We start from the raw sequence: 26,394 nt of genomic DNA, 5'->3' as shown, positions 1-26,394 counted from the left end.
ATTTCTATGTGATCCAACTCCTACAAAGCCCTGCTGTAGCTCGCTGGCGTTCAGACCGATTTCCAGCCTGTATCGAGGAAGGCTTTGGGATATTAAAGGAAGCCCATAGAGCTACTGTGGTTCAGGGCCAGCAAACCTGAAGGTTGCCTCTTGTGTGATGTGGCAGCAGCTCACACTGGCCAGGAGCCTTCAGCTGTTGTCTTGAGGATGGCACAAGAAGCAGGGGATATTCTGCACATGCTATTGGCCCAGGGTTTGCTTTCTGCAACTTTATTAATCCTGCCTTGCCCTGCAAAAACTCTTCTTTCATGTCTGTTCTTGGGTATGAAGTTGAAAGTATTAAAGTATGGTGAAAGGAGCCTAATATGGGTGTGGGGAATGGTAAATTATGATTATGCGCATCTATTATGTGACTTCCCTGCTTTAGACATATGTCTAAAGCTAGTTAATAAATTTTAACATGAGAAAAAAACAGTTGTGGTCATCTAGTAATGACCCCTTGCGTAACTTGCATAATAACCTCTCAGAATAGCTGTGTTTGAACTAGCGTGCGTACTCTTTCTGAAACGGCCAGTCCTGGTGTTCTTTTAAACAAGCATGAATGATGGAGAAATTCCACTGCAACTTTAAATGCGTTGTTCCAGTTGTTTGTTTCTGCTGCTGAGAGACTGTGTGTCAGTCTGTGTTTGAAGATAAAGATACTGCTCTTTTTCTAATTTGAATTTATCTAGCTTGAACTTTTAACTACTCAGTTCTGTTATCCCTGTACCTTCTGGATAGGGAATTATTGTTAAATCTGAGTTTCTTTGTGGGTACTTAGAGATTTTGTCTCCTTCCCTTTTCCCTTTGATAAACAGATGGAGCCCCCTGAGCTTTTCATTGTGTCAAGAATTTTTGATCAATCATTACCATTGGCTTCTTTGAATTAATTCCAGCTCTTCCTTCTAAAAGAGCAGACGCCAGAACTGATGTAAGCTTTTGCCATGCAAACATCACGCGTGGCATAATCACATTTACTCTTACTTGATATTTTCTGTTTGTACATCTAAAGTATTCCTGGCCAAACTGTCAGGCAGGGAATTCACGTTCATCTGACTGTTGGGAACCCCCAGAGCAAGTTCGTCTTTCCCAGATCAGACTCCTGGCTTGGGAAAGATGCCGGATGTGTTTAGTTTCTAGATGTATGACTTTGCAGTACTGAACTGCACTTTGTGTGCTGACTGCCTTGTTAAGGGGCTCGTGTTACTGCTCTGTACCGAGAACTTTTCTTCTCTTACCTACATGTTGGACCAGCATTAATGTTTTCCTGTTGATACAAGTGTTGATTAATGTAGGAACAAAGGCAGATCCCTTTTGTATTCTGTTGAAAACACAACTTCATGACTTGGATTTTGAACTGAATTTTGAGGTTTGTCCACTAGGGGTGGTTTGTGTGGGGTTGGGCATTTTGTTGGTTTGTTGGTTTACATTTTTTTTTTTTCTTCAATCCACCATACACTTTTAAGTGCATAAGGAAAAGGCAGTTTCTTTACCGTTACACAAAGTCTCTAGTTATCCCTCAGACAAAAATATATTTCTTGCAGTTGAAATCTCTTCCCTTTGGATGTAACTCATGGATTTAATAATTGCACTTACCCTGCTCTGGAACAAACTGTATCTAATGTTCACTTCTGAATTTTCTGCAGTGAAATACATGTGTTCTCAGGCTGTGTGTGTCTTGGGCCATTTACCAGTTAAAGCATGCAGCTGTGCATTGTAGGAAAAAAGCTGCAAGTGGACAGCCCCATTCTGTATGTTAGGTGTTACTTTTATCCAGCCATATACCCTTGCAGCTTTCTGTTACCCAAAAGAAGCAAATGGAACTGTGGGTGACACAAAGGTGGGGTTTGCAGGCTTGCTTGCCTTGGTATTGCTGGAAGTTAAATGGAAAATTTGTAGTACAAAGGCCAGCTAAAAGATGGATTACAGCTGACAAGTTTAGTCAGACTATATTGACATAAGTTTGGGTTAGAGAGAAATAACTGCAATTATTCTGCGATCGCAGACCTTTGTATAAAATATTACCCTAGCTGTAGATAGTGTGTGTGTACTCGCTTTTCTGTGGGAGACAGAGGCACTGTGACCTTGTCGTTAGCGCACTAGCCAGGGCGTGGGAGACCCGGCTCCAGCGCTCGCCTTGCCAGCTGAGCGCAGACTTCAGCCGGTCGCAGTCCCAGAGGCACTTATCGACATGAGGATAACAGTATATTCCTGTCTCACGGGAGCGGTGTGGAGAAAGATCTGCTACAGATCTTCGGGCCATCAAATGTGGCGTTTGTACGAGGTTTATAAATATTTTGGAAGATGGGTAATACCCAGTGTTAATGCCTATTACTGCGACTGCTTGATTTTCTTCTGAAATACCGTGCTTATTAGGATGGCATTTGGTGCAAGGAATTAATTTTTACTCTGAAGTTCTTTAACATTCGGACTTCTACTGAGGTTTTGAAGGGAAGTGCAAGAATAAGTTCCTGCATTTGCTGTAACTCTGGTTGTATGCACTATTTATTTTGTAATGAGAAATGTCACAATTTGAACTGAACTTTCCCGTGGTCTCATTTGGGACAGTCCCAGAAGCAGCCCTTTTACATCTATGACGTTAGCATTGCGGTCTGTTAGTGTTACCATTAATCCTGGCAATTTCCAAGACTTTTGGTGGTCATGGGACTTAATTCCTGGTGTCTTCCCAGGGCAGCAAGGCTTCGGGTGAATGTGCTGCAAGTGATTTCTTCTCTGTTGCAGGTGTCGAGAAGGCTTTCTCGGAGACTACTGTCAGTACAGAAACCCCTGCGAGAGCAATACCTGTAAGAATGGGGGCACTTGTGAAACAACGTCTCTGATAGGAAAGGCCACCTGCAAATGTGCCCCAGGGTTCACGGGAGAGGATTGTCAATACTCGGAGTCGCACCGCTGCTACGTGTCCCAGCCCTGCCTGAACGGAGGAACTTGTCATCCCCACAGCCAGGAGACGTACGAGTGTGTCTGTCCTCCAGGTTACACAGGTGGGGTTCTGCTTTGGTACCTCCAGACTCCATCCTTTGTGAATTACTTCATCCTGGAATGTTTTGGGGCAGCTGTAATGCGCTTTGAAATTTACTAGCTCTGGCACAGGAAGTGAGAAGAAGTCGAAGTGACTTCATGACCAAAAAAAAGCAAAGGAGGGTAGGGAATCAGATTCCCTACCCTTTACACGTAAGCAGAAAGACATTTGGATCTTGTGGGGTTGTCCACATGGGAAAACCGAGTAGAGAAGCTACTCTGGAATGGCTGTTACACTTCGAATTCAGAGTCTTACCTTCTAGAAATTTGAAGTAAATTTGGCCAGCAAAATCTTTCTATGGGAAAACTATAACTGAGTGCCTGAGGGGAAACGTGGAAAATCACTCCTTTCATTCTTGGAGGGGATGTAGAAGAAGAGTGACTGTCAGTGTGTAGTATGGTTTCAGGTCAAGGGTTATTTTTATAAATAACAACATTCCATATCTTGTTGCTACTCTGTAAATAAAATTACTTCACACTGTAACCAAAAATTGATTTTTGTTTAAAATGTAATACTGTAAAATGCAACTCCTTTTGAGGTGGCATGGAGGAAATACTCTTTTCCATAGAAAAGACTTTTTATTAACGGAGTGCTCTGTCTTAAATCCTACAGGAAAGGAGTGCCAGTGGATTGATGCCTGTACATCTCAACCTTGTGCCAATGGAAGCACATGCACTGTATCTGGAAACAAGTTCTCCTGCATCTGTCTGTCTGGCTACACTGGCCAGAAGTGTGAGATAGATGTGAATGAATGTGCCACACCAGGCCTTTGCCAACATGGTGGGACCTGTGTCAATTTGCCCGGCTCGTACCGATGCCAGTGCAAGCCAGGCTATACGGGGCATCGCTGTGAGAGCGTGTACGTGCCGTGCTCCCCATCGCCCTGTATGAACGGAGGAACTTGTCATCAAACAAGTGACTTCACCTTTGAGTGCAACTGTCTGCCAGGTAAATTGCGCTTCTTCTAAGTGCTTGGTTTTGTAGCCTTGTCACTGCATTTCTGTCTGTGTGCTTCTGAAAGCTGCTCTTGGAGTTTGTGTGATAGTAATGTAATCTAAGGTTGAAGGGAGAAATCTCAGCAAGGCAGAAAGCTCTGCTAGAATGTTAATTTCCAAGTGTCAGGATTTTGTAATGCAGAAGGGGAGAAAGAGGAAGGCTAGAAATGGCAGATTTCTTTGGAAGCCAGTTAGAAGCAGAGAATCAAACAGGTAAGAATTATGAGGCAGATTCAAGGAGATTGGTGTGGTATCTCCTAATGCCTATTTGAAATGTGAAATTCCAAGAGCAGAAACCTCTACAAATACATGGTTTTGAGTCAGTAAAGGCCACAGTTAACTTCAGTGCTTGAATAAAGATGAACATGTGTCTTTCTCCTTCTCAGTCTTTACTCCTAAAGCATCTTAGGTTCTGCTCCCTTCCTTTTTTTCATCCAGTTCTTCCAAATCTTACAAGATACTGTTTCCAACTCACCACACCCTTTTTGTCCTGTAATACCTCCAGATAAATAATGCTTGCTTGTTTTCTGATGTTGTTAGCTGCCCCGAGTTCATCCACAGCAGGGCAATGTGCTTACTCAGGATCATGAGCTGTATTGGCTTTGTGTTTCAAGCAGGGCTTCAATCACTAAGGCATCTACCAAATGATCATGTGTCACCTGGTTGGGGCCCTGGTGGTCTCATCCTGCCCTCTCTTCCCCATCCAATTGCAGACTGACCACAGGGTAGTACTAGTTGTCTTTGCATATTGGGTGGGTTGTTTTTTTTTTTTTTTAGGCTGATATTTTTTTACTGAGTAATTCAATCCATGGGAAAGCAATTGTTTGGAAATGCTTTTGACTAGACTTCCTACTTCAGTGTATTGCAGTTTGGCACATGAACACTTGGTGTGTGGTAATCTAGAAAAGTAAACTCTCTTCCCTTAAGCATTTCTCTGTTATTTATGTGAAAGATGTAGCTGCCATATACTGTTTAGAATGAATGTAGAGTGACTGCATTCTCATGAGGATCATCTGGAGTTACAGGTACGTGCAGAAAGAGCATTTAGAACGTGTGAAAAATACTCTTTTTGGAGACCTTTGTCTTACACTATTGGCTCAAATGATTACTTAAATGTATGTTGCCAACCTTAGCTAGTGCCTGCACGATAACTTTCTGGGCTGTCTGAGCAAGCATGTGACTTTGAGGAATTTAGGAAAGTTGATCTTAAAATAGAAGGATGTATCATCTTTATTTTTGTGTGAAAGCAACCATTTCTAGCTATGCCTGAAGAAACAGTGCCTGAACATACAGGGTCTTTGAAAATGCTGTAACTTAACTAACAGTTGCTTTGAGGGAATTTATTGCTTTTCTGCTTTGCATGTTTTTTAAGTTAAATTGTAAACTAAGTATCTCTGGATTAACAGGCTTGATCAGAAATTCAGAATTTTCCTAATGTCAGATCTGTTTAGCCAGTTCAGGGAGCTTAACATCTCGTGCAGAAGCAGTGTGGTGGGAGGAAGAGGAGAGGAAGTTTGAAGGACTTGATTCTATAAAGCTGATAAGACAGTTTGCTTTCGTGATTCTCTTACAGGGGCACGAGACTGGGTAGGAGTATGTTTTCCCTTAGACGAGCGTGTAGGCCGGCTAAACTACGGTCAGGAAATGAAAATGTGATTACTATAGTGACGGTTACACACCCACACTACTCACACACGTTTTGGATTATTAGCTGCTTTTTTGGACTTGTTACACAATGTGTATAGTGGGAGTGAGTTAATGCAGCTTTGAGAACCTTAACTTCTGTATTTCCTGTATTTATTTAAGTTGGCCATGTTGTTTTGGTAGCTTCATTTTTAAAACTAGTCATTTGAAAAACAGGAAAAAAAAAAAAAAGGTTGGAGACCAAAATGCTTAGATTCAGCTCTTCACTAAAGGCAAGGCACTCAGCCATTTCTTCTTCTTTACAGTCAAGCATGCAGCTTGAAATTTCTAAGTGTTAGAACAGGTTCTGTCTGGAAAGGTCAGAGAGAAATGGTCTGATACGCCCAGGGAAGATGTGAACAAGACCAACTCATCTGGAAGAGAGAGCCAAGAGTATGGGCTAGAAATTCCTCTTTCGACTCTTGCTCTGAACTGGAGTAATGCTGCTGATATGTGACTATAAATGGAATTACTCTGGCCATTCTGGATGGCCTTAAGATGTTACCAGAGCTCCATGTTAGGTCCATAAAGGCAGGAGGCAGTTACATCTTGAATGGCTGCAATGGGTTTTGGTGTGATTTTGCATCTTCTGACCTGATAAACTGCTTTGAAGAAACTGATTATGCCCAAGCAGCAATTTAAGCATAATTAGGTTACTCCTGGACTGACCCCAAAATAAGTTCTTATTTCCTGTAGATGTTTTTTGCTTTGCTTTTGAGTGAAATTCATTTTGTGTAAATATAGATACATGAGAATGAGAGCTTGAAAACATGGAAAAAGTCTTACAGCTTGGGAGTTAAACGTCACAGCAACTTTTTCTCCAGCAGTGTGAGTACTGTTTATCCACAGTGTAGTCAAGCTGCTATTTTAAATTCTCAAGTTCCCATTTCACTTTTGGCTTTACACAAACAAATCTTGCATTAGGTAGTTGATGAAGTCGTCTGTTAGAAGAGATCAGCATTTGATGGCACATGTCATACTGACAGTATCTATGACTCTTCACTTACATCTATATAAAAGGTAACTTACTTTCTGTCCATCTAGCATAATCATTTTTCCTCTAGGCTTTGATTTAGATAAAAAGATTGTAGACAAGTGAGCATGTTAGGTCAATCATAACAGGTAGTTGTAGTATAAAGGAAATACCTCTGTGCAAGAGACTTAACCTGAAGCATTAGGAACTCCTTTAAATATAAGAATGAGCTCGTAGTTATAAATATTTGACAAAAAAGGAGTTCATTTGGCAACTAACCTTTAATGGAATGTTAAACAAGTCAATAGAGGAAGTTCTTAGCTGGGAAAGTGATTATTCATTGTTATCCATCAAAATAATTACCCATTAACTAAGATAAGGACCCCAGGGAATTCTGAGGGCTTGTTCAGGAAGCGATCTGTCAGGCTGGAGCTGGAACACTTCCTGGGAAGGGGAAGTCACCTCGCGTCAGTTCGGAGCGTCGCGTTGCGCTGCCCTGCGCCGTAAGCATCCCCAGTGGGGTCCAGGGCACATCCTGAGCTTCCTGCGGTGGGCAGACCCAGCTCACTGGGGTGCAGAGATGGGCTGGGTCCTGTGGGGCGGGAGGTTCTGCCCAGCAGCGGTCTTGGAGTACTATATGGCGTGTGTGCCTCTGCTCCGGCTGAGCTGGCTGTCTTACAGGGAGTAGCCCACCTCACGCGTATCTGTGTTTATCTCAAGAAGCTGAATTGCTGGGGTTGCATGCAGGAACTGCTGTTGGGCACCTGGTATGCAGAAACTTCTGTGTTAAAATGATGTGGGTCAGTTTTAGCACTCTGTTTCAGGATCCCTCATTTCTTGTCATCAGGCTCTGAATCTGGCAACAGCTTGCCGTTTTCAGGTGTAATTTCCTGCCTCCTTAAATAATTGGTCCTCCAGAAAATTGTTTGTAGGTTGAGTTAAGGGTAAGAAGGGGAGGTTTAGGTCAGACATTAGGAAAAGGTTCTTCACCCAGAGGGTGGTGGAGCACTGGAACAGGCTCTGCAGGGAGGTGTCACAGACCTAAGCCTGACAGTGTTCAAGAAGAGACTGGACAACATCCTGAGACACGTGGTGTGAACTGTGGGGTTCTCATATGCAGGGACAGGAACTGGACTCCATGATCCTTGTGAGTCCCTTCCAACTCATTATATTCTATGATTCTAAGAGTTAAGATTTGGAGAGAATTGGATATAGCACTCTGGAAGAGGCTGGAGATTTCAGATGACATAAGCATAAAGTTATCTATTAATACTTGTATCCCTCTGTGTACTAGAGGAGGAACATCATGCTGTTAGCAGTGGGAACACTTTTCCCCTTGAGGTTCTCATTCGTTAGTTTGCTGTGCTTGGAGATAACGGAGCAAAAGTCAGGATGTGTATTGCAAACTGTTCTCTTGGAGGGAAGAAAGCAAAGGACAACATGTGAGTCCCAGAACAGGGGGGAACAGGAAACAGTGTCAGGTGTCCAAATACATCAAAACAGTGAACTCTATGGCTTTTGGGAAAATATTTGTGTTATGTAACTGCAAAATCAGATCCTAGAACCCAGTTTAAGATAGACTAGTGTTGTGGAGCAGCTTCATGCTTGTCATGTTCAAATATAGTTGTATTGGCCCAAACAACCATGACTCTAAAGGACTGGTTTTACAAATGAAAGCTAAACTTCACTAGAGCAGTTTTATTTACAAATTAAGCAGATCACTATATTGTGCCGTGAGTTTGACTTGAAGAGGACACAAAACTCATGCCTTTATACCTTTTAGATGTTCTGAAACTGTGCCAAAGTTGTTCTTCAGAGTAAGGCAAATTTAAATGGAATTTGGGAGTTGGGAAGTTACTGAAAAGGAAACTTGTGTTTTTATTTCAGCTGTTCCCTCAAAATAGTGTCATCTTCACCGTTTCAACTCTTCCTGATTTTTCTTTCCCTTGGAGATGCCTTTAGATTGAGCACACTTGGCTGTGTTTCATTTCTCTTGAACCTTTTACTACTTCTTTTTGGAAGCTATTTTTTGTTTCTGTTCTACTGACACTAGTGATACCATCCAGCTTTTAGTGTGGTATTGATGGTTTTCTGCATTTGCATGAGATGCTTGAGGACCAGCTCGTAGATTGCAGTATAACTGGTTAAAATGTGAAAATGTACAATGGTTTGGTGACAATGGTTTGGTGTTGGAGTGACTTCTGTGCTTTATTGTTACTCAGAATCATTGAGCCACTTTAAATTTGTGTCCAGTACAGTGAGTTAAACACGACTACCGTCAGGAATTTGTTTACTAGAAAGCAGGATAGGTCTTCCACATTGCCCAAGCTGAAAGGACAGGAACATAAACCTTTTGAGTTTGTGTTTCTGGGTGCATTTCGATGCCGATCATGTTGCTGGCCTGAGGGCAATCTGTGGTCAGTGGGGTGATTCTCCTCAAGCTGAAGAGCAAGCGGATAGGACACCTCTGTGTTTTACAGCTGAGCCTTGGATCAAGCGTGGTAGCTTTATACAGATTTAGTTATAGTGATCTGATACTAATTGTATTCCTTGGTAGCTGTTCCGCAGCACCTTTTGCCAGGAAGGCATTGCTATGATTATTAGGATTTAGACTCACCACAGTGTCTTTCCTCTTCATTTTCACCTTCCCTACTGCCACAAAATTTGAAGGGTCGTGGGTGAAGGTGGAAGGGCTTCGAAGGGAAAGGGTAATAGTAATAGTGCAGGTAGGTGGGTTTTTTTTACGTTGAGTCTATTCTTCCTTGATGTTGGATGCTAATGCACTTGATATAGAGCTTGGTAACAGCATTCCTCTTCACTTCTGACTCTAACCTGTAGTATTGGAGAAGTTCAAGAGGTGGGAATACATATGAGTCATCTTGGGTCTCTTGAGAATGGTGGTAATCTGGAGAAGCTGCTTCAGAGCTTTACAGTCTCAGTCTCATCTGCCACACAGCATGATCTGCGTTGGACCAGATGTTGCTTAGAGAGTCTGTGTGACTTGACACAGATGTTATGGAAGTGTCTGGAACAGGGCATCAAAAGTAGAGGGGTTAAAGCATAATTTTGGATGAGAGGACTGTTAATATTGCATTCCAAAGCAGTGAAGAGGCAGAGCTGGTGTTTTAAATTAACGCGTGTGTTCTGGAATCATTTACTTTGTCCACATTAGCATGCATCCACTTGTGCTTTGATAAATAGCTCTCTCATCCAGCAGAAATGCCAGGTTTATTTAATGAAGCATGAAGTAAATCAGCAGGAGAAATCGAGGGGAAGATGGATTATTGATGGCTCCCTTCCCTAATGTCTTCACTTCTCCTTATTTGAAAGGAGAGGGAGATCTGGCAAGGATATTTTGCCAGTGTGGCGATGTTCATTTGAGCCTTGATTTTCACTGAGGGAGGGTATCTGGTTTCTTCTGCTTTTCAACCAGGCCTTAGTGTATAAGCATCACTTGGGTGGTGGCTACTTTGTTGATTGACTTGTCTAACACTGAAGAGGGCCAAATCGAGAATTTGGAAGCTCATTTTTAAAGCATGTAAGATCTTTCTTTGACATGGCCAAGGCGTATGAACTATGCTGAGGGATTCATGGAGGGAATGCCAGGCACTTTTTTGCCATGGGAAAAACTTGTCCTGGGTGGTGGTCTGACTCTGCTGCTTGATGGGCAGTGTGGAGTTTACCTCATAGTAAACTGAATCTCTTGATCTTCACTTTGTTTGCTTTCAATGGCAGTGTTCATTAGTCACTTAAAGAAAAAATACATCATCACCACCTAAAAGACAAGGGTATTTGACCATCAACCTGCGATAGTAGTTTTCTAACTCTGTAATCTGACCTGCTTGCTATCAGCAGAGGCATTCAATGAAGTCTCTGGTCGGTGTGCTACATTGAGGTTCATCAGGATTAGGTTGACAGGGCAATTCTTTGAAAAGTAAGGAAGCGGGGAAGCTGAATGAAGGTTGAATTATCTTCAAAAGAGGCTGGAAGCCCATTTCAGTCTGTCGTGTTTCTGCTTTGTCCAGGTTTTGAGGGAACAGTCTGTGGACACAATGTTGATGACTGCCCAAATCACAACTGCCAGAATGGGGGTATCTGCGTGGATGGTGTGAACACGTACAATTGCCGTTGCCCGCCACAATGGACAGGTACGTACTATGTAAAACATTCTTGTATGGGCTGGGCACGCTTTATGGGAATGAAATGTAGGACTTCTGGCCTTCACCCAATGTACAACTGGAGTTGCATACAACTGAACGCTGCTCACATCTGTGACTTGTTCTGCAGTCTGGGGGGCAGATGTCAGTAGAGCACTTAAAAGAAAACTGATTTCATCAAAGCCACCACAATGGAGGGTGATTTCCCATTGCACCAGGCAGTATTACAGACTTACGTGCACACGGGTTTGGCAGATGGGTACCGAGATTCTTGAGCTGCAGTGCAGTGTGACTGACAGAGCTGTGCTTCTGCTTGCGTGGATTACTTTGTAAGAGGATACGTGTTTTTACAAAAGTACAAAGCGTAGCTTTGCTATTACAGGTGTGCGCATTAGCAGCGCTTTGCTGATACATCTTGGGAGTACTTTTAACCTGGAATAATGATCCCCATGTAGATAATAGTAACACTGCTGAAAAACAGGGCAAATCTGAAAGACGACATAAGTGCAATAAAGGGAGGCAAGAGAAAAGCAGTATAGGTATGGGAAGCTTATGTTTTGCTGCTATTATTTTCCTGCTATGACTGATTTTTATCTGGAGTTCTCCGACTAGCAAAGCTACTTTTGCTTCATAAATGAGTCTGCTTTACTCTGAGTCTGTAGGGGGAAAAAAGTGTGAATTTCGAGAAAGTGTTATGCACGATGTAAGGAAGCAGCTTACAGGAAATTCAGTGTCATTTTTAGTCACAAAATGTCTCCATACCTCAAAAATAAACAAATAACCTCTGGGTTTGGGGTTGTTTTTTTGAGTCACACGAGTCATTCTTAGCTGGCACGCTTTTTCATATGAGTTTAGTTTTCCCTTCTTTCAAAATCATAGGTGAGAAAATCAGCACTAAAACAGGAAGACTCAGGTGTGGACTCAGTTTTGCATTTTTGCTTTCATAAAGTAAACTGGGATACTTGTTTTGGAGTTAGGCTTGAACTTGCTTCTCAGCTTCTGAAGAACCCTTAGCCCCTTTTTCTTCTGTATCTAGAAAATATTGTATTTGAAGCCAGAACATCTGTAGTGATTGGTAGTTCAGACAAATTTACTGTGAGGAATTTGACTACTAGAGACCAGAGATTTCATGTTGTTCTAGCTTTTTTTTTTTCTTCAGAGAACATCATTCTCATTATAAACCCATTGTCATTAACTGCAAAGGAGGCTGCCAGTTAAGAACCCTCATTAACTTTAAAAAAATTATACATTCTTAAATGAGGTTAAAACCACATAAGAGTGAAATGCACCACTGCTTGCATAGCTCTTTGAAACTTGGTGTAAATAGGAGAAAATGAGTTCTCCCCTTAATAAGCAAGTGCACTTTCTTTTATACTCCTCTGTCTGTATGTCTGTAAAGCCCACAGAAAGTGAAACCTGGAAAGGAAAACATTAAGACAGCTTGGGTGTGGAGCCAACAACCCTTCACTGACCCCTAAAATCTTGTTCCACACAACAGAAATTATAAACCTTTTTATGGCTTCTAGAATCTGTCAGTAGTAAATTAATCTCAGGCTTACTCCTGAAGGAAAATAAAGGATATGATGGATCACGAGTGTGTACAGTGTGAGTATATAATCTACAAGGGATTATTTTGCTTTGTAGAGGCATGATAAATTTACCTTGGTTTACAGGATTTGGGTGGCTGGCTGCTGTCATTAGGGATGACTTGTGCAGCTCTCCTGGAAGAGACCTGAGTGGCAATAGGCTATGATTCTCTTTTGGTTTTGTGGTAGATTGTCTCTGTGATTAATTGCTGAAGTTCTTTGCAATGCAGTGGTGCTCGTTCACTCTCTGAACCTCTCATGGGCTCTGACTGCCATTAGGAAAAACCATTAGACCTATGTTGTGGCCTAGTCTTGACTCATCTTTCTTTGGTGAAACCCTGGAAAGAGAGAGAGGAACTCCCCAAACATCACAGTCCCATGGCTTTCTAGAGCAATTTAATGGAATGGGATTTCTGAGAATTTCCTTTGTTTATGGTGAAGTTAAGGTTATCAGTACAGCAGTGGTTTTAGATGGTGGATTCTCAAGGCCATTGACTTTCTAGACTTCAAGAATCAGGCCAGTTTGGAACTAAAACTGGTCTCACCATTTAGGAAACAGCAGCTTGGCTGCTCAAACAATGAACAACAGAGCCTTTGGGGAACTGAACTATCTTGTTTAAAATGAACCAGGCCAGTTTTGCTGTTGAAACTAAAACACTAGTAACTTCAGAAGTATCTATGCACACTCATACTGCCGGATGTTTGACTAACTGTCTTGCAAGTCACCCAAATGCCTCTTGTTCTAATGTGGTCTTGCAGCTCAGCCCAGCAGTGACCCTGCACCCTCATCTCAGTTGTGTTTTCTGAAAAACTTGTTTCTCTGAAGGGACTTCAGTCCCTTTTCTGCATGTTCAGTTCGAGACCAGGAAGGTGCAATATACCAGTACACATGCTGCTTGGAGGTGTGAAGGGTGACACTGAAGCAGGGCACGAAATAGAGAAGATGGATGGATGACTGCTAGAATAGTTTGGAGATGTGACTTTTTTTTTTTTTCCCCCCAAGACTAAACTGCAGCTGATGCTGACAGAAGTAAACTACAATAAAAAATGAGTTACTCGGCAATAAGGAAATGTTGTATAAGTACAGGTCCATCCTTTACATAAACAAGGTTTATAACATTGTAAATCATCTCCAAGGTAAGTGAAAAGGGGAGAGCTGAGCAAACAACTCTTGCAGAATCTGTTCTGATAAGTGCTTATAGCCAGCAGTGAGGAACTGTGAGAGTGAACACTTCAGGAAATCAAAAGCTTCCAGTGAGACCTTGAGGTTAGAGGACATTGTGTTCAGCTTAAAAAAAAAAAAAGAGACCCAAACATGCACATTTGAGTAAACATTAGTCAAAAGTGAAAGAATGTTGAATTTTATAAAAGTACTTTAACAGTGTAGATGTGCTGTATTCATAACTGTTCTTCTGCAGTCTCTTCTTGCTCATACTTATTTGTGAAGTGATCTTGGAGCAGTTAAAATTGGTCTATTTGCAGCTTTAGTCTCTGTCTAGCATGTTTGTTAATATGTTTGTGCTTCCTGGCATAGATAAACCAGTCCCATTCCTTTCTAGAAAAATCAAGAGGCTGTACTGCACCCAAGGAAGAATAGTTTTGTGTAAAGTAATATTGAAGCATTCTTTACTGAAAGACAATCTGTCCTAATTCCTTTTGGTAACCATCTGCCTCTTGTAATTCCCTAACAGGTGGTAGCCTGGACTACATAACTGTGCATTTTTTTGTTATTTTTTTCTGCTTGTTACTGGAATTTAGCTTTTGAGAAACTGTTTGCTTTCAGTCTTCATTTCCTACTCCTCAAACAGAGCTCACTGCTCCTTTTCTGTTGAAGTATGTGCCTTCTCTCTCTCATTTTGCTGTGCTGTTGGGTTTTGGTTTTTTTTTTTTTTTCTGGAAAGATAAAATCTTGCCTTTCAGAAACAATGATGAGAAATTCCTGCTGTCACTAATGTTTTTGTCACCTTCAGAGTTCTCGTATTTCATATGGTTATAGTGATTGTCAACCTCGTAAATTTGTAACTGGCAAGACACTCTTGGATGTGTGTTGGTGAAACTGCCCAAGATCTTTCCTGTTGCTGAATGTTAACTGGTTGTTTGTTTGTGTAAGGATGACTTTGTTGTCCCAGGCTAAATCCTTTGTCAGAACCAGTGTTCGTTTGAGTCCTTTCAAGGCACCGTGTTGCAGATATGTAATGAAGCTCACTTTTTTTCTTGGAAATAGATCAGCATGCTTTTGTGAGAGACTGAATTCTAATCCTCTGTGCATGGCAGCCCAGAGAATTTGGTGTGTTTCAAGTGTGTTTTGAGTTAAAATCAGCCAAAAATCCTGACTAACGTCTGTGCCATGTGAAGACTCTGCTTTATGCTGCTGTTCTGCAGCAGTTAAACCAGGCTGATGGGGCTCACTGCGGTCAGAGGAGGAGGTGTCTTTGCCTTCTCTCCCAGCCACCCTTCCCTGAGCTCGCTCTGGTATTTGTTGGATTGTGCCACTTTAACTCACTAATCCAGGAAAAAATCCTGTCCAGCTGCTTGCTTTTTTATTTTTTTTCCCCTTGTCTGGGATCAGGAATTAAAATTCCCAGGGCAGTCTCATGGGTAAGTGGATGCAGAGGCACTGATGGCGTCCACGACTGTAAACTGGTGTGGAAGGTTAGGGTGTCCTTCCACAGGACCTGGTGAAATGAGCTGAGAATGTAAAGCCTTATCAGTCATTCCAGACTATAATTTATATAAAGAACCAAGGCTTTGTTTAAAATGCACCCGTTTACTTTGTTGATCTAACCTATGCAGTTTGTGTCAAAAAAGATGACTCAAGAATTCGGGTACTAAAGTGATTAACAGTATGAAATGCTGTAAATGCTTTTGTTTTTCTTGGCTGAGAAGGACTTCTACTCTGCTGTGGAAAGTTTGCAGTGTTTCAGAGGATCATAATGAGTCTGTATTTGATCCAGAGCACCTTTTGGGAATGGTGCGTGGCAGAGATTAAGATATGCATCCTAAGACCCTTGCGTAGTTTGCTCCTGAACTGCTGCATCAGGAGTTGGGGGTGAGTTTCTGGGTCTTTTGGGAGGGACACTATGTCCACACTGGAGTGGGTTTTGGAAGACCCATGCTATAGTGTTTCAGTTGCAGGCTTGGCCCGCTTGCCTCCTTTCATTACGTCTACCCCTGTGGCTGGGAAGCCGAGACTCCCATGGCAGTCGTATTTATTTAGGCTTTGTTTCCCCCTGAAAAGGGGGCTCCAGTGAACTGTATATTTTAAAATCTAGGAGACTTTTGTCTCAAGGGAAGCACAGTGTCCTAACAGCTGACTCCACCAAATAACTCCAGCATTTGGAACTAGCTTAAGAAGCAAATGTTTGTCTTGAGCAGAAAAGCTCTTCAGGCAGCAGGGTTGTGCTTTTTAATTAAAATAGCTGTTAGCTTGGTCATATGCTCTTAAACACTAGCACAAGGGTTACTTTTTCTGCGAAGCTTTACACAGGAATTTTCAAAGAGGGGGCATTAAGGGTACGATTCCTATTTAATTAGAGTAATATTTGCTCCCTACCTTTCCTTTATTTGAGAATCCCAGCCTTAAACTCTGGGCAAATGTGACTTTGCTGAGAAGGGAGGATAAACATGAAAAGGCTAATGTTTAATATTTTTATGTAAGACCGTATGCTCTGGTATTTTGGTTTTTAAAACTTTTTTTTTTTTGCCAAGTACCATTTTCCTCGACTTCTCTATCATGACGTATGCAGTAACAAGTCCTTTTAACTTAGGTCAGAAGATACTGCTTTGCTAGAATACTTAGACGGCTTGAAATGTGGAAGAACTAATTCTGATACTAGATTCCAACCCAATCTATTCTGTGATGGCTCATAAATCTTGAATGTGCCAGTCTCGTAAATGGTGGAATATACGTCCTTGCTACTTTCTGTAGTGTATTTGATTATTTACCTGCCAGAGAGCGCTGTCAGCGTTGCATTCTTTTCCGATTGTGCATGCACCTGCCAACCAGAACGTGCAAACAGCAATTCCTCACCTTTGTGTGAACACAGGCAGGCTGTGTCGGACTCCTGCCAGAAGTGCCGGCATCTCTCCCAGCAATGGCAGACTTTCTGGTGCCTTTCCAAACGTTATTAAAAAGCATAGTAGTGTCTTTGGTACTGGCTGAGATCTGTCTACACCGAACTTGGCAGGCTGGCTGGTGATTAGCCGTCACTACAGTAGTATCTCCAAGAGACAGCTCTCTGAAAGAGGCCAAGAGGGATTATGAGTCTTTTTCTTCCTTCATGTTTGAACTGGCAGATACAAAGGGAGCAGGGAGCATGTGGCAGCCTCCGGAGCTGGCAGCTCCCAGTTGGAGTGTACAAATGATTTGAAGCATTGGACATAAACTTTGTCCTGGATGTTGTTTGCTTCTCTTGTGGTGCTTGATTCCAGTGTTGTGCAGAGCAGATTGATTTCGGAGGCATTAAAAGTTATACCATTAGTACCTTATCGAGTATGGATTCTGGAACACCTACCACAGCCTCCCATTTGTTTCATGGTTCTTTCCATTTCCAAAAGCAAGCCTTGCTTAGGTGGCAGCTGTGATAAAACACCTGAGGTGTTAACAGCAGAGCTGAACCGATAGCAGAATGACAGCATCTGATTTAGACAGCACTGCTGTCGCTTCCCTTGCACCTTTGCTGACTTTGCAGGCCAGAAATACTCTTTGCAATCAAACATGCCACATAATCCCTTATGGACCTTAAGTTTTCAGTACATCCTACCTGTGTTTGGCAGTAAAAATAAAATAAAGCCAGACCTTCTGGTGAGGATGGGTTGGTGAATATGAGCCATGAGACCAGGCTAATGGGTAGCAGTTGTTTTATCTGCAGCTGACTTGTTTCTGGAAGTTTCTGTCTCTTGCCTTGTACTTAGAATGAGGTGATTTGTCTTTGGATAATTGCTGCAGATGACTTGCTGAGATAGCTGGAGTGTACAAAGCTTTTATTGTAATGTTTGGCTCAAACTGTTACATTTTTTTTTTCCTTGTAGATACTTTCCCTTGTTAGGTATTTCCCTGATTCACTGAATTTTCCAGAGGAAGTAAAGAGAGAGACAAAATGGAGAGTAGCTTGGAGATGTGTATTTCTTTTTGGTTACTTCTCTGTGCTGCTGCTGTCCTGAGTCATTTCACCTGCCACTGCCGTATTAAACCAGTCTGTCATTAGTGCATCACTGGTAATTTTTAATTAATTTTGTTCTGTTCTTTTTTATTGCTGCTCTGAAGAGCCCTGTCAGGACTGCCCTCTCTACCCAGTAGTCTGTGGGGAGTGATTTAGGGCAGTATTTAATGGATCAGGGTGTGCATAAGTCTCTTAAAGCCCAGAGTTTTGTATTTGTGGGTTGTAAAATCCCTTGTAAAAGCCCATTAGTTCCACTACATGCTTCCTAGTGAGGTTATGAAATTAAACTCTTTACCATATTAGCCTCAAATAAGCATAGATGTTTACTCGCTACAATTGTAGATTCATCTTCAGTTGTTCAAATTCTATCTTAAGCTCTTAAACTTTGTGATATTTTTTAATAGCATTTGACATTGCCCGAGATACAGTAGCTATATTAAAAACAAAACCAAAACCCCAACACCTGAGGTTTGGGAATGGCTGCTACTGCTTTGCAGCTCAGTAGTTCCGTATTTCAAATGGGAGAAAGATGCTGTGAGATCCCAGGGAAGGAGCACTTTTTTTGAAGGCTGTGATGCCTCTCCCTACTTCTGAAAATTCCTACAGGGGAAAATATTTGGTTTTTTTCAGGGGAAACTGCCATAATACTTAATCAGAGAAAACCTTTACTAAACACACATGTGACGGGGGGTGTGTTTTGTGGATGTGAACAGTGTAGTCCTTTGAATTCCTGTGTGGGGCTGAAGGCAGCAGTCGTATTGATCGTGTTGCCCACAGGGAGCTGTCGAAGTGGCTTCATCAGGGGGTCTGGAATTTAGATGTCATCTGGACATCACACTGGAAATACTTTTCAGTATTACCACCCATTCGTTGCTTTGGATGTTCTTGTCTCTGTAAAGGTGTCACCTTGTTCAGAGAGGTTCGCAGTTCTTTGCTTTGAGATCTTGCATCAGTAGAGCAAATTATATAAATGATCAGATAATTTCTTTGCCATGTGCTGTATCTTCACTGTAATAACTGTTGTATTATATTTTTTTTATCATCTGTCTTTCTCCCATTGTGGGTAACAATTGTTTTGTAAGTCTCTTACGAAATTTTCTCCTTGGTCTGTCGGACTCTGAACTCTACCCCTCTTTCAGTGTCTTTATTCAGAGGTGGCAGCTTCCGTGCTGCAAAATGTATTCCAGGCTGAGGCTGTGCAACTGCTATTACACAACAACTGGTTGCATTAGTTATTCTTCCTTATAGTCAAATGTCTTGTCATTGATGTTTATTTTGTTGATTAAAGCTGTGATTGAGCTGAGGACGTCACTGAACTCTTCCAGGGAAGCTGAAATATTTTCTCAAACAGTGCCTAAGTGAAACCTTCTGTAACAAGTCTGTTTGCCTTTGTATTTTACTTGGCATCTGTGCATCAAGCCTTGTCTGCTGTTGCACTGCCCAGCAAACTTGTGTGGTTGAATCTGTCTGAAATTCCCTGACTTCCTCTTGGCTAATATAAATATTATTTTGTTAAAGATACCACTGATTACTGTTAGTCGTCTTCCAGACCATTAGTTAAATGCTCCAATGCCTGTGTATATTTGTTAATTTCAACTCATTATTTTCAAGGAGTATGGATAATTCTGGGTGTTAAAGATTAATGGAATGTTTTTACAAATGTGCAGTTCAACAACATGCAGCTTCAGTATTTTTCATAGACATCGTTTTACTAGAAGGCCTGATGGTTCCACGCAATTTTTCGTTTTCCATTTGCTGAGGGAGACTCGCACAGCGAGTTGAGGAAACTGAGCTTTGACCTGACTGCCCAACGTGCTTTGGATTACGTGGTCAATGCAGGCACTTGCCTTGTGTGAGAAGAAGGAACTGGCCAGAGAAGTGTCCTTCCCCAGCCAGATGTGCCCTGCCAGCCAGCGGCTGAAAGTGCACACGGGTGGTTGGAGAGGGGAAGGAACCGCATGGTCCCTTGTAGTGTGGCACTGCTAGCCGCCTGCCACGATTAGATTTAGTCACTTGTACAAATACTGCTTCTTATCTCTTGGCCCATTCTTGAGTCTTGATAAGACGCTGTTCACCTTCTCACTTAGTAGTCCTTTGAAACTTGGATAAAAAATGTAAACAGTTCTAATGAGCCATGCTTTCCTGAGCTGCACTGATCATACTCAAAAACCGTACAGTAATCTTTGAAATACTTTGTGAATTAAATTACTCCTTCAGAGTTTGTCTAGATCTGCTTTATAGCTTCCCAGATAGCCCTTTCAAGAGACCTAGCAAGCTCTTCCCTGTGTGCTAGAGTGCTAGTCTGAGACAAGTGGCAAACTTCTGGTGATGCACTGAGATGATGGCTTGAAATCCGATGCTCCTCTTCTAGTCAACCTCTCAGGACCTTGAGGACCAGTTTGTGATTCTCACTGGATTATCTTTCCCTTCCAGTATTATTAAACTTTTAAGATATTCTGATTTCCAGTTCAGTCTGAGTACAGTGCTGGGGTAGTTGTGATTTTGAGAGAAATGGACATTTGTCTCCTCCCAGCTCAGTGTTCAAGGAACTGGGTTTTTTTGGGTGGTGTTTTTTTGTGTTGTGTGTGTGTGTGTTTGTTTTGTGTGCGGTTTTTTTCCTTTTTTTTTTCTGACATACAGGAAGGTATTTCCATCTTTTGTCCTACCAAATGTTTTTAGTGCTTAAGCTGCATGTGAGATCTTCTCTCGGGAGCTTTGGCCTCTGGTGCTCCAGCTGTGCATCAGCAGACTTTCCTGCTGGAGAGCTGTTCAGAGGCCAAGAAAACTTTCTCCTTTATGGAAAAGTGTCTCTGCCAAAGCTGAAGACCTCTGATTGAACTGACTGAAGGTCCTGCCTTCAGTGCAGCTTCCTGTCTTGGAGCTGGGATTTATGCAAAGCCTGTGTGGTTTGGTAGGATCAGCTTTTAGAGGCATCTGTTTCTGCTTCCCAGGGTAAGAGTTTTGGTTTCTTATTTGCTCAAGTTAATGCTCTGTTCTTTCAGCGTAGGATAGCATGTAAAACAAGTGCTGTCTGCCTTACCTTTGTGAATCAGACTTTATTCTTTCTTTTTAACATGAAGAGCTTTAAGAGAAGGAGGTGGCTGTTTCTCGTCAGTGAAATCTGGTACAATTCTTGTGTCTGCCTAAAGAGAAGCTGCCAGTTCCTGTCCAGTTTCTGCTGGTCTGAACGTGGGAGCAATCAAAGCAGCAAACATGTCTGTTTTACTCCAAATGGCATTTCTGAGGGGAAATATGCAGGAAGTAACTTAGTTTCATAGTGGGCAAAAAGCTCTAAGAGTTGAAGGCTGTTCCCTTTCTCTACTTCTAGTTTTCAATTTTGAACTACCACGTGGTCTGGCTGTTTACTCTGTACAAGGTCACTTAGAACCTGAGTTGGCATTTTGCTTGATTTCCCAGGCTCTGTAAATATCAAGGTCAGGTTAGGCTTTTATTAGCTACTTGGAGTAATTTGTGTTTCCTTTCTTGTTGTCTTTTATATGTATGTTTCTACATTTCCATTGAAATATTGTGCAGTTAGTGTATTTGCTCTGGCCTTCACTAGTTCACCCCATATTTACTATGTTTCCTTTCAGAAATGTCATTGAAACTAGCAAGAGCAGGAGAAAATAAATACCTACAGAAACTTCCAGCTAAACGAATTAGCATTTAGCTGAACTGGTGGTGGGATTCAGAAGCACTATGTTATGAAGATGTGTATTACACTGTACAATTAATAATGGAGTTTGCTCTTGGAAGTTGAATTTCAGTTCTGTGAATGAAAGACTTGGTTCTTCCTAAAACTCTTAACAAAGCAGAAAACAGGCTTGCCAAGTACATGGCTACAAAAAATGTACTTGGTTGAGTTATAATGAAGCCAAAGCAGCATCTCATAAGTAAACTGTTTCAGAGATCTTTTGTTTCATTTGATTTAAATCTACCTAACTAACCTGGCAGAGAGAAGTCTCAATGAATATTCTGCACAAGAAGTTTTAGAATTAATTCCTGTTTTATGTCTGACACTGAGAGTTCTGTCTCTGCCATGAAAAGGTTGTTCAGAAAGCTCCCAGGACAGACACTATGTTGAAGACCTGGATCATTAACAATGGAAGCATCTAATCTTTTCTTTGCAGCACCTGCCAAAAATATTCATCTGTTTCTCTCACTTGCATGAGGAGTTGAAGTCTCTACTGAGGGCATAGCAGCCCTTTTGGGGAGATTGAGAAGTGGTGGGTATCTTGCAGTCCCACCAAGAGCTAAGTGATGATGCTGATTTGAGGGAGGGCAATACTGAAAGGCATGGACAAATGTGTGTGCTGGTTTCTGGGAGGGGGGGGAGGAGGGAACCAACCAGAATAAACACCAAACAAACAACAGCAACAAGAAACAAAACAAACAAGAAAAACAACCCCGAACCATAAGTGTGCATTGAAGAATTAGAATATTGACCATTAATCCCATGTTGTTAACACCTGAAGATTCAAAACCCCCATATATAAGCAACCATAAGGTATCTAAAAAAGTCAAAACTCCACCTAGAAAACTTTTATTTCTCTTGTTTGAAGACTTCAGGCTACAGAATGCATTTCCAAGCCACTTAAGCCTCACTTCAGCAATAAGGGCTCAAGCATTTTCAGTGACCTAGAAATTGCCTTGCATTCTTGCCAATTCACCAGCTCCAGTTAAGAAATGCAAGTGCCTTGGACTCCAGTCTGGGATTTGTAGTATTTTAAAACATAGCTCCAGAATATTTCAATGTAGTTAGATTGATATGCTCTGCTTGCCTTATGTTGCTTTTGAGTCATATTTCTGCCCAGAAGTTGAGTCTGGATTTCAATTTTTTCAATAAAGAGTAAGTTGGGGGTGGGTTTTTTGTTTTGTTTTTATTGTTGTTGTTGTTTTTTCCATTAAGTAGCAAAATACAGTAGTTAATTGCTTATTTACAGCCCTCATATTGAGTTGAATTTCCTTTTTTTTAAAAAAACAACTGCATTAAGATGGAGATGTTTTATTTCTGTTAAACACATATATGACTGGTCTTGTAGCTGCAAAAGGAGCATTAGGAATTTGAAAAGCTAAGTGAAAATTAAATATAAGGAGCTTAAATGTGCTATGTTCTTGAAATATAGTTGAACTGCTTGAGAAAGTTTAATCTCTGCTCTCTTCTCCTTTTGTGGAGACATTGATATACTTTTTAAAAGTCTGTTCTAGCTCAGAGCTGCACAAATCTGGAGTAGCCCAGGAGCCAGGGTTACTGCAAGCACACCAGGGATGTCACTGGGTGCTGTCTCTTCTAGAAGTGGAGAATAAGTGCTAGGAAAAATAACTATTGGGAAAAAAAATCCTGAAGTGTTGATATTATTAGTGACACTTGAAGTGGGAAGTTAAAAACAAATCCAGAGACTTTATGTGAGGGAGTAGTTTGCCCATCTTTGCTTAAAAAAAAAAAAAAAATCCCAGACCACAACCACACACACAGACATTGCCCGCCATCCACCAAAAAAACTCCACCAAATGTTCCACTTGAGGAGTTTTATTCAGCCAGTCACAAGGAAAGTGATTTGGAGAGAGGTGTGCTACTGTGGAGCCTTGCGGCAACTTCAGTGCTGAAAACTGCTCAGGCTTTAGTGATACCGAGTGTAAAGTGGCTGCAGCCAACGAGAGGATGTAAATGCTGCGGGAACGGTTCTGCGGCACGACCGCGCTACGGATGAGTGTTTGTCAGCGAGGACGTTCTTTGATCTGGGTTGGGCCTCCTCCAAGAAAAGGAGGAAAATCACTTTTATAATAAGCAAATAAAGCCTTGATTTTTTTTTTTTTTGTTTTGTTTAAAGGAAGTCTGTGTTGAGTTGCTGGATTAGTGTGACTGCTAGGAACCAGTCTGAGATAACTGGCTCTTTTCAGTTTGGTTACTGATAAGCTAATATCGAAAGCTAATGAACAAACGACTTCTATTATGACAAATGCATGGGTTTGTTTTTTCATAATGTAGAGCGCTATGTTTTGCAGATAACAATGTGAAGTGTTACATTTCCCCCCAACTGTTTTACCAAGTAAACTGGGAAGTGACGATTAAGTCTGAAAACTCTATTATAATTATTATTATTGTTAAACTTTTATTATGTTTTTTCAAGTGATAAAATCCTTGTTTTGAAGTAGTCCTGCTGGAAGAAGGAACGTGTGCCCAGAACAAAGTCAGTTGTGTGACTTGTTTTTAATAACTTCATTTATTTGCCACTAAGGGGAAAAAATCTAGAGCTCTCAGGACAAATGGCTAGGATTTATTTAAATACTTCGAAAACAAAAGGAATTGTGGTTTGGAGATAGTAGATGGAAATGGTTAAGACTGAACACTTTTAATTTCTCGTGAACAATAAATATTTTGATTCTGTGTGTTGAAGGGATGTATGTGTGCACTTGCATCGTGATTGCTGGGCCATTAATAAACTATGTGACTGTTAAGCAACATCTAGTAAATATTCTTAAATTGGCAAACCTGGATAAACTAAAGCCCAGGCAAATTGACAGGGAAGATCCATGGCCTGCTCTTGAATTTCTTATGCTTGGAATATCGGGGGGATTCCAGGCAAATGTGTGAGGGCTGATACAGGAGCTGGAGATGAAAAATGGGATGATCTTAGTAGTGTTAACAGCAATACAGTTACTTAAGGCTCTTAACCCAAATGATGGAAAGCTGCTGCAAACCAGTGAGGGGGGTGATGGTGTGAGCTGGAGGGTGGGGAAAGAAAGCTCAAATCAAACAAAATCTAATCTTAATCTCTGATGAAGGCCAGTCTTTCAGAGCTGCATACATCATATCAACATTCTAGGAAGGGTGTTGAAAACAAGTTATAAGGAAGTTAGAAAGAAAAAGCAAAAAACAAGTAACTTTTGGTGCTAGAGAGTTCTTAATACAACAGAAAAAGGATAAATAGTTCATCAGAAAGAAGATTGTGGGCTGTGGCCACTACTCCATGAGTGCACATCTGCGCCATATGTGGGTATATGCAAGCCTGGGAGAAACTAGCTGGTGCTTCACCATTTGGTTTTATTTGCTCAAGAAACTCAAAATAAGAATGAATGACTTGAAATTTAAGCTAAACAGTTTCAGCTTAAAAGTAAACCATACAACTTTAGTGAGTCAGATGAATAAGCATTGAAACAAAATATTGATGCAAGTGGTAGGTTCTACAGATCTTTATGTCAAAACAAGATGGATTTGGGTAAATAAATATTTTAGTAAATGTGAATTGCAGTGCTTCCTATAGAGGTGATGGTGAAATTCAGTATCCCATGAAACTGATTTCATACTTAGTGATCCAGTAGTCCTTTTCCTTCAAACTCCCTGAAACAGTTTACACTTCTTTCTTCCATTATCTCCAGTCATTAAAGCCTCTAATGAGTATTTGGTTTGTCTCTAAAAAAACTAACAATCAAAAAAACACTATTTGTGGTTGTCTGTGGAAATACCTGGGGTTAGGAAAATGAGTATTTTAGGTAGAAGAGAGTCTCAAGAATTCTTTTCTTCCTCATGGAGCAATATTCAGTGCATAACTGAATAGGAAAGAAATAAGCTCTACTGACAAGACTTACATTACTGGTGACATTTTGACACTGCTTTGACTGAGATTTTCCTGTGAGACCATCTTCTCTCTTAGTCCCCTCACTCTTGCTCCTTCCCCCATCCTTGCAGGTGTATCTTCATACATCACAGGCTGCCTGCTGGCTCTCACACCATACCTGTCCAAAGTTATCTGCAGTTCGGCTCATACTTGGGGTCACATATGGACACTAGTTGTCTTTTGTCTAATTTGACAATGGTGGTGTTGCAAGTTCTCAGGCTAGAACGTTTTAAAAATAAGTGGCAATCAAGTTGGACTACAGCATTTCCCTTGGTTATGTTGTCTATGCAAGAATCTTCTTGTGTCTGAACTTTTATTAAACCTGTTCGTTTCTGTGCATCAGGCCAGTTTTGCACTGAAGATGTTGATGAATGTCAGCTCCAGCCCAACGCTTGTCAGAATGGAGGTACCTGCACCAACCACAACGGAGGCTATGCCTGTGTCTGTGTCAATGGTTGGAGCGGGGACGACTGCAGCAAGAACATTGACGATTGCTTCACTGCCTCCTGTGCTAATGGATCTACTTGCATTGATCGAGTGGCTTCTTTTTCATGCATTTGTCCAGAAGGGAAGGCAGGTAAGGACAGAAAACTTGCATAGGTCCGGCACTTAATAGAAGATGCTTCCCGAAGTTTATGCATTTATTTGAAGTGGTGTTTATTTTACACTTTGTGACCAAACCAGGAAGAACAAAAGGAAACGTGCTGTCCACAAGCAAAGACCTTTTAAACCTCTGTAGCCTGGGACAAAGCAGCATTCATAGTAGGCTGGAAGCTGAACTTATTACAGTTTAGATTACAAGGAAAGCAGATGTTTTTCTAGCACTTCGCGGGATCTGTATTTGCCTGAGAAGTTATGCATGAGAGTGACTTACTCTATGCCACTTATGATAATTGTGCTTAAAAGCCTAGAAGGTAAACTCAGATTTTTTTTTTATTTTATTTTTTTTTTTTTTGTTGTTGTTGTGAGTGAAGATGCCCTTGTATAGTGGATGTATAGTAGAAAATTTGCTGTTGTAGGGTTGGTAAAAACATGAGGTCTCTGAAGTGACACCTGAAATACAAGTAATTAGCATATCTGAACTAAGAAAGTGGGCTTCATGTGTTTTCAGCTGTCAGAAAAATCATCATGCTGCTTAGA

The 26,394-nt window shown here is 41.3% G+C and overlaps 1 protein-coding gene across 5 annotated transcripts in view; it reads left to right on the top strand.

The window, feature by feature from the left end:
* Nucleotides 1-26,394, top strand: part of NOTCH2 (notch receptor 2) — an 86,294-nt gene that overhangs the window by 16,734 nt on the left and 43,166 nt on the right. For 4 of the 5 annotated variants that reach the window (XR_014184187.1, XR_014184188.1, XM_082053951.1 and 1 more), the window contains exons 3-6: nucleotides 2,782-3,041; nucleotides 3,692-4,027; nucleotides 10,756-10,878; nucleotides 25,598-25,831. Coding sequence is in view for 3 of the 5 variants with exons in the window: in XM_082053951.1 (XP_081910077.1) it covers nucleotides 2,782-3,041; nucleotides 3,692-4,027; nucleotides 10,756-10,878; nucleotides 25,598-25,831 (953 nt within the window). In the remaining 2 variants the exon portion in view is untranslated. Of the gene's footprint in view, nucleotides 1-2,781; nucleotides 3,042-3,691; nucleotides 4,028-10,755; nucleotides 10,879-25,597; nucleotides 25,832-25,938; nucleotides 26,061-26,394 lie in introns of those variants that run through there. The other variant, XM_082053953.1, reaches the window with a different exon arrangement.

Source organism: Streptopelia decaocto (genome assembly GCF_964273445.1).
Source record: "Streptopelia decaocto genome assembly, chromosome: 5".
Classification (NCBI taxonomy): domain Eukaryota; kingdom Metazoa; phylum Chordata; class Aves; order Columbiformes; family Columbidae; genus Streptopelia; species Streptopelia decaocto.
This window is presented reverse-complemented; position numbering and strand designations above follow the sequence as displayed.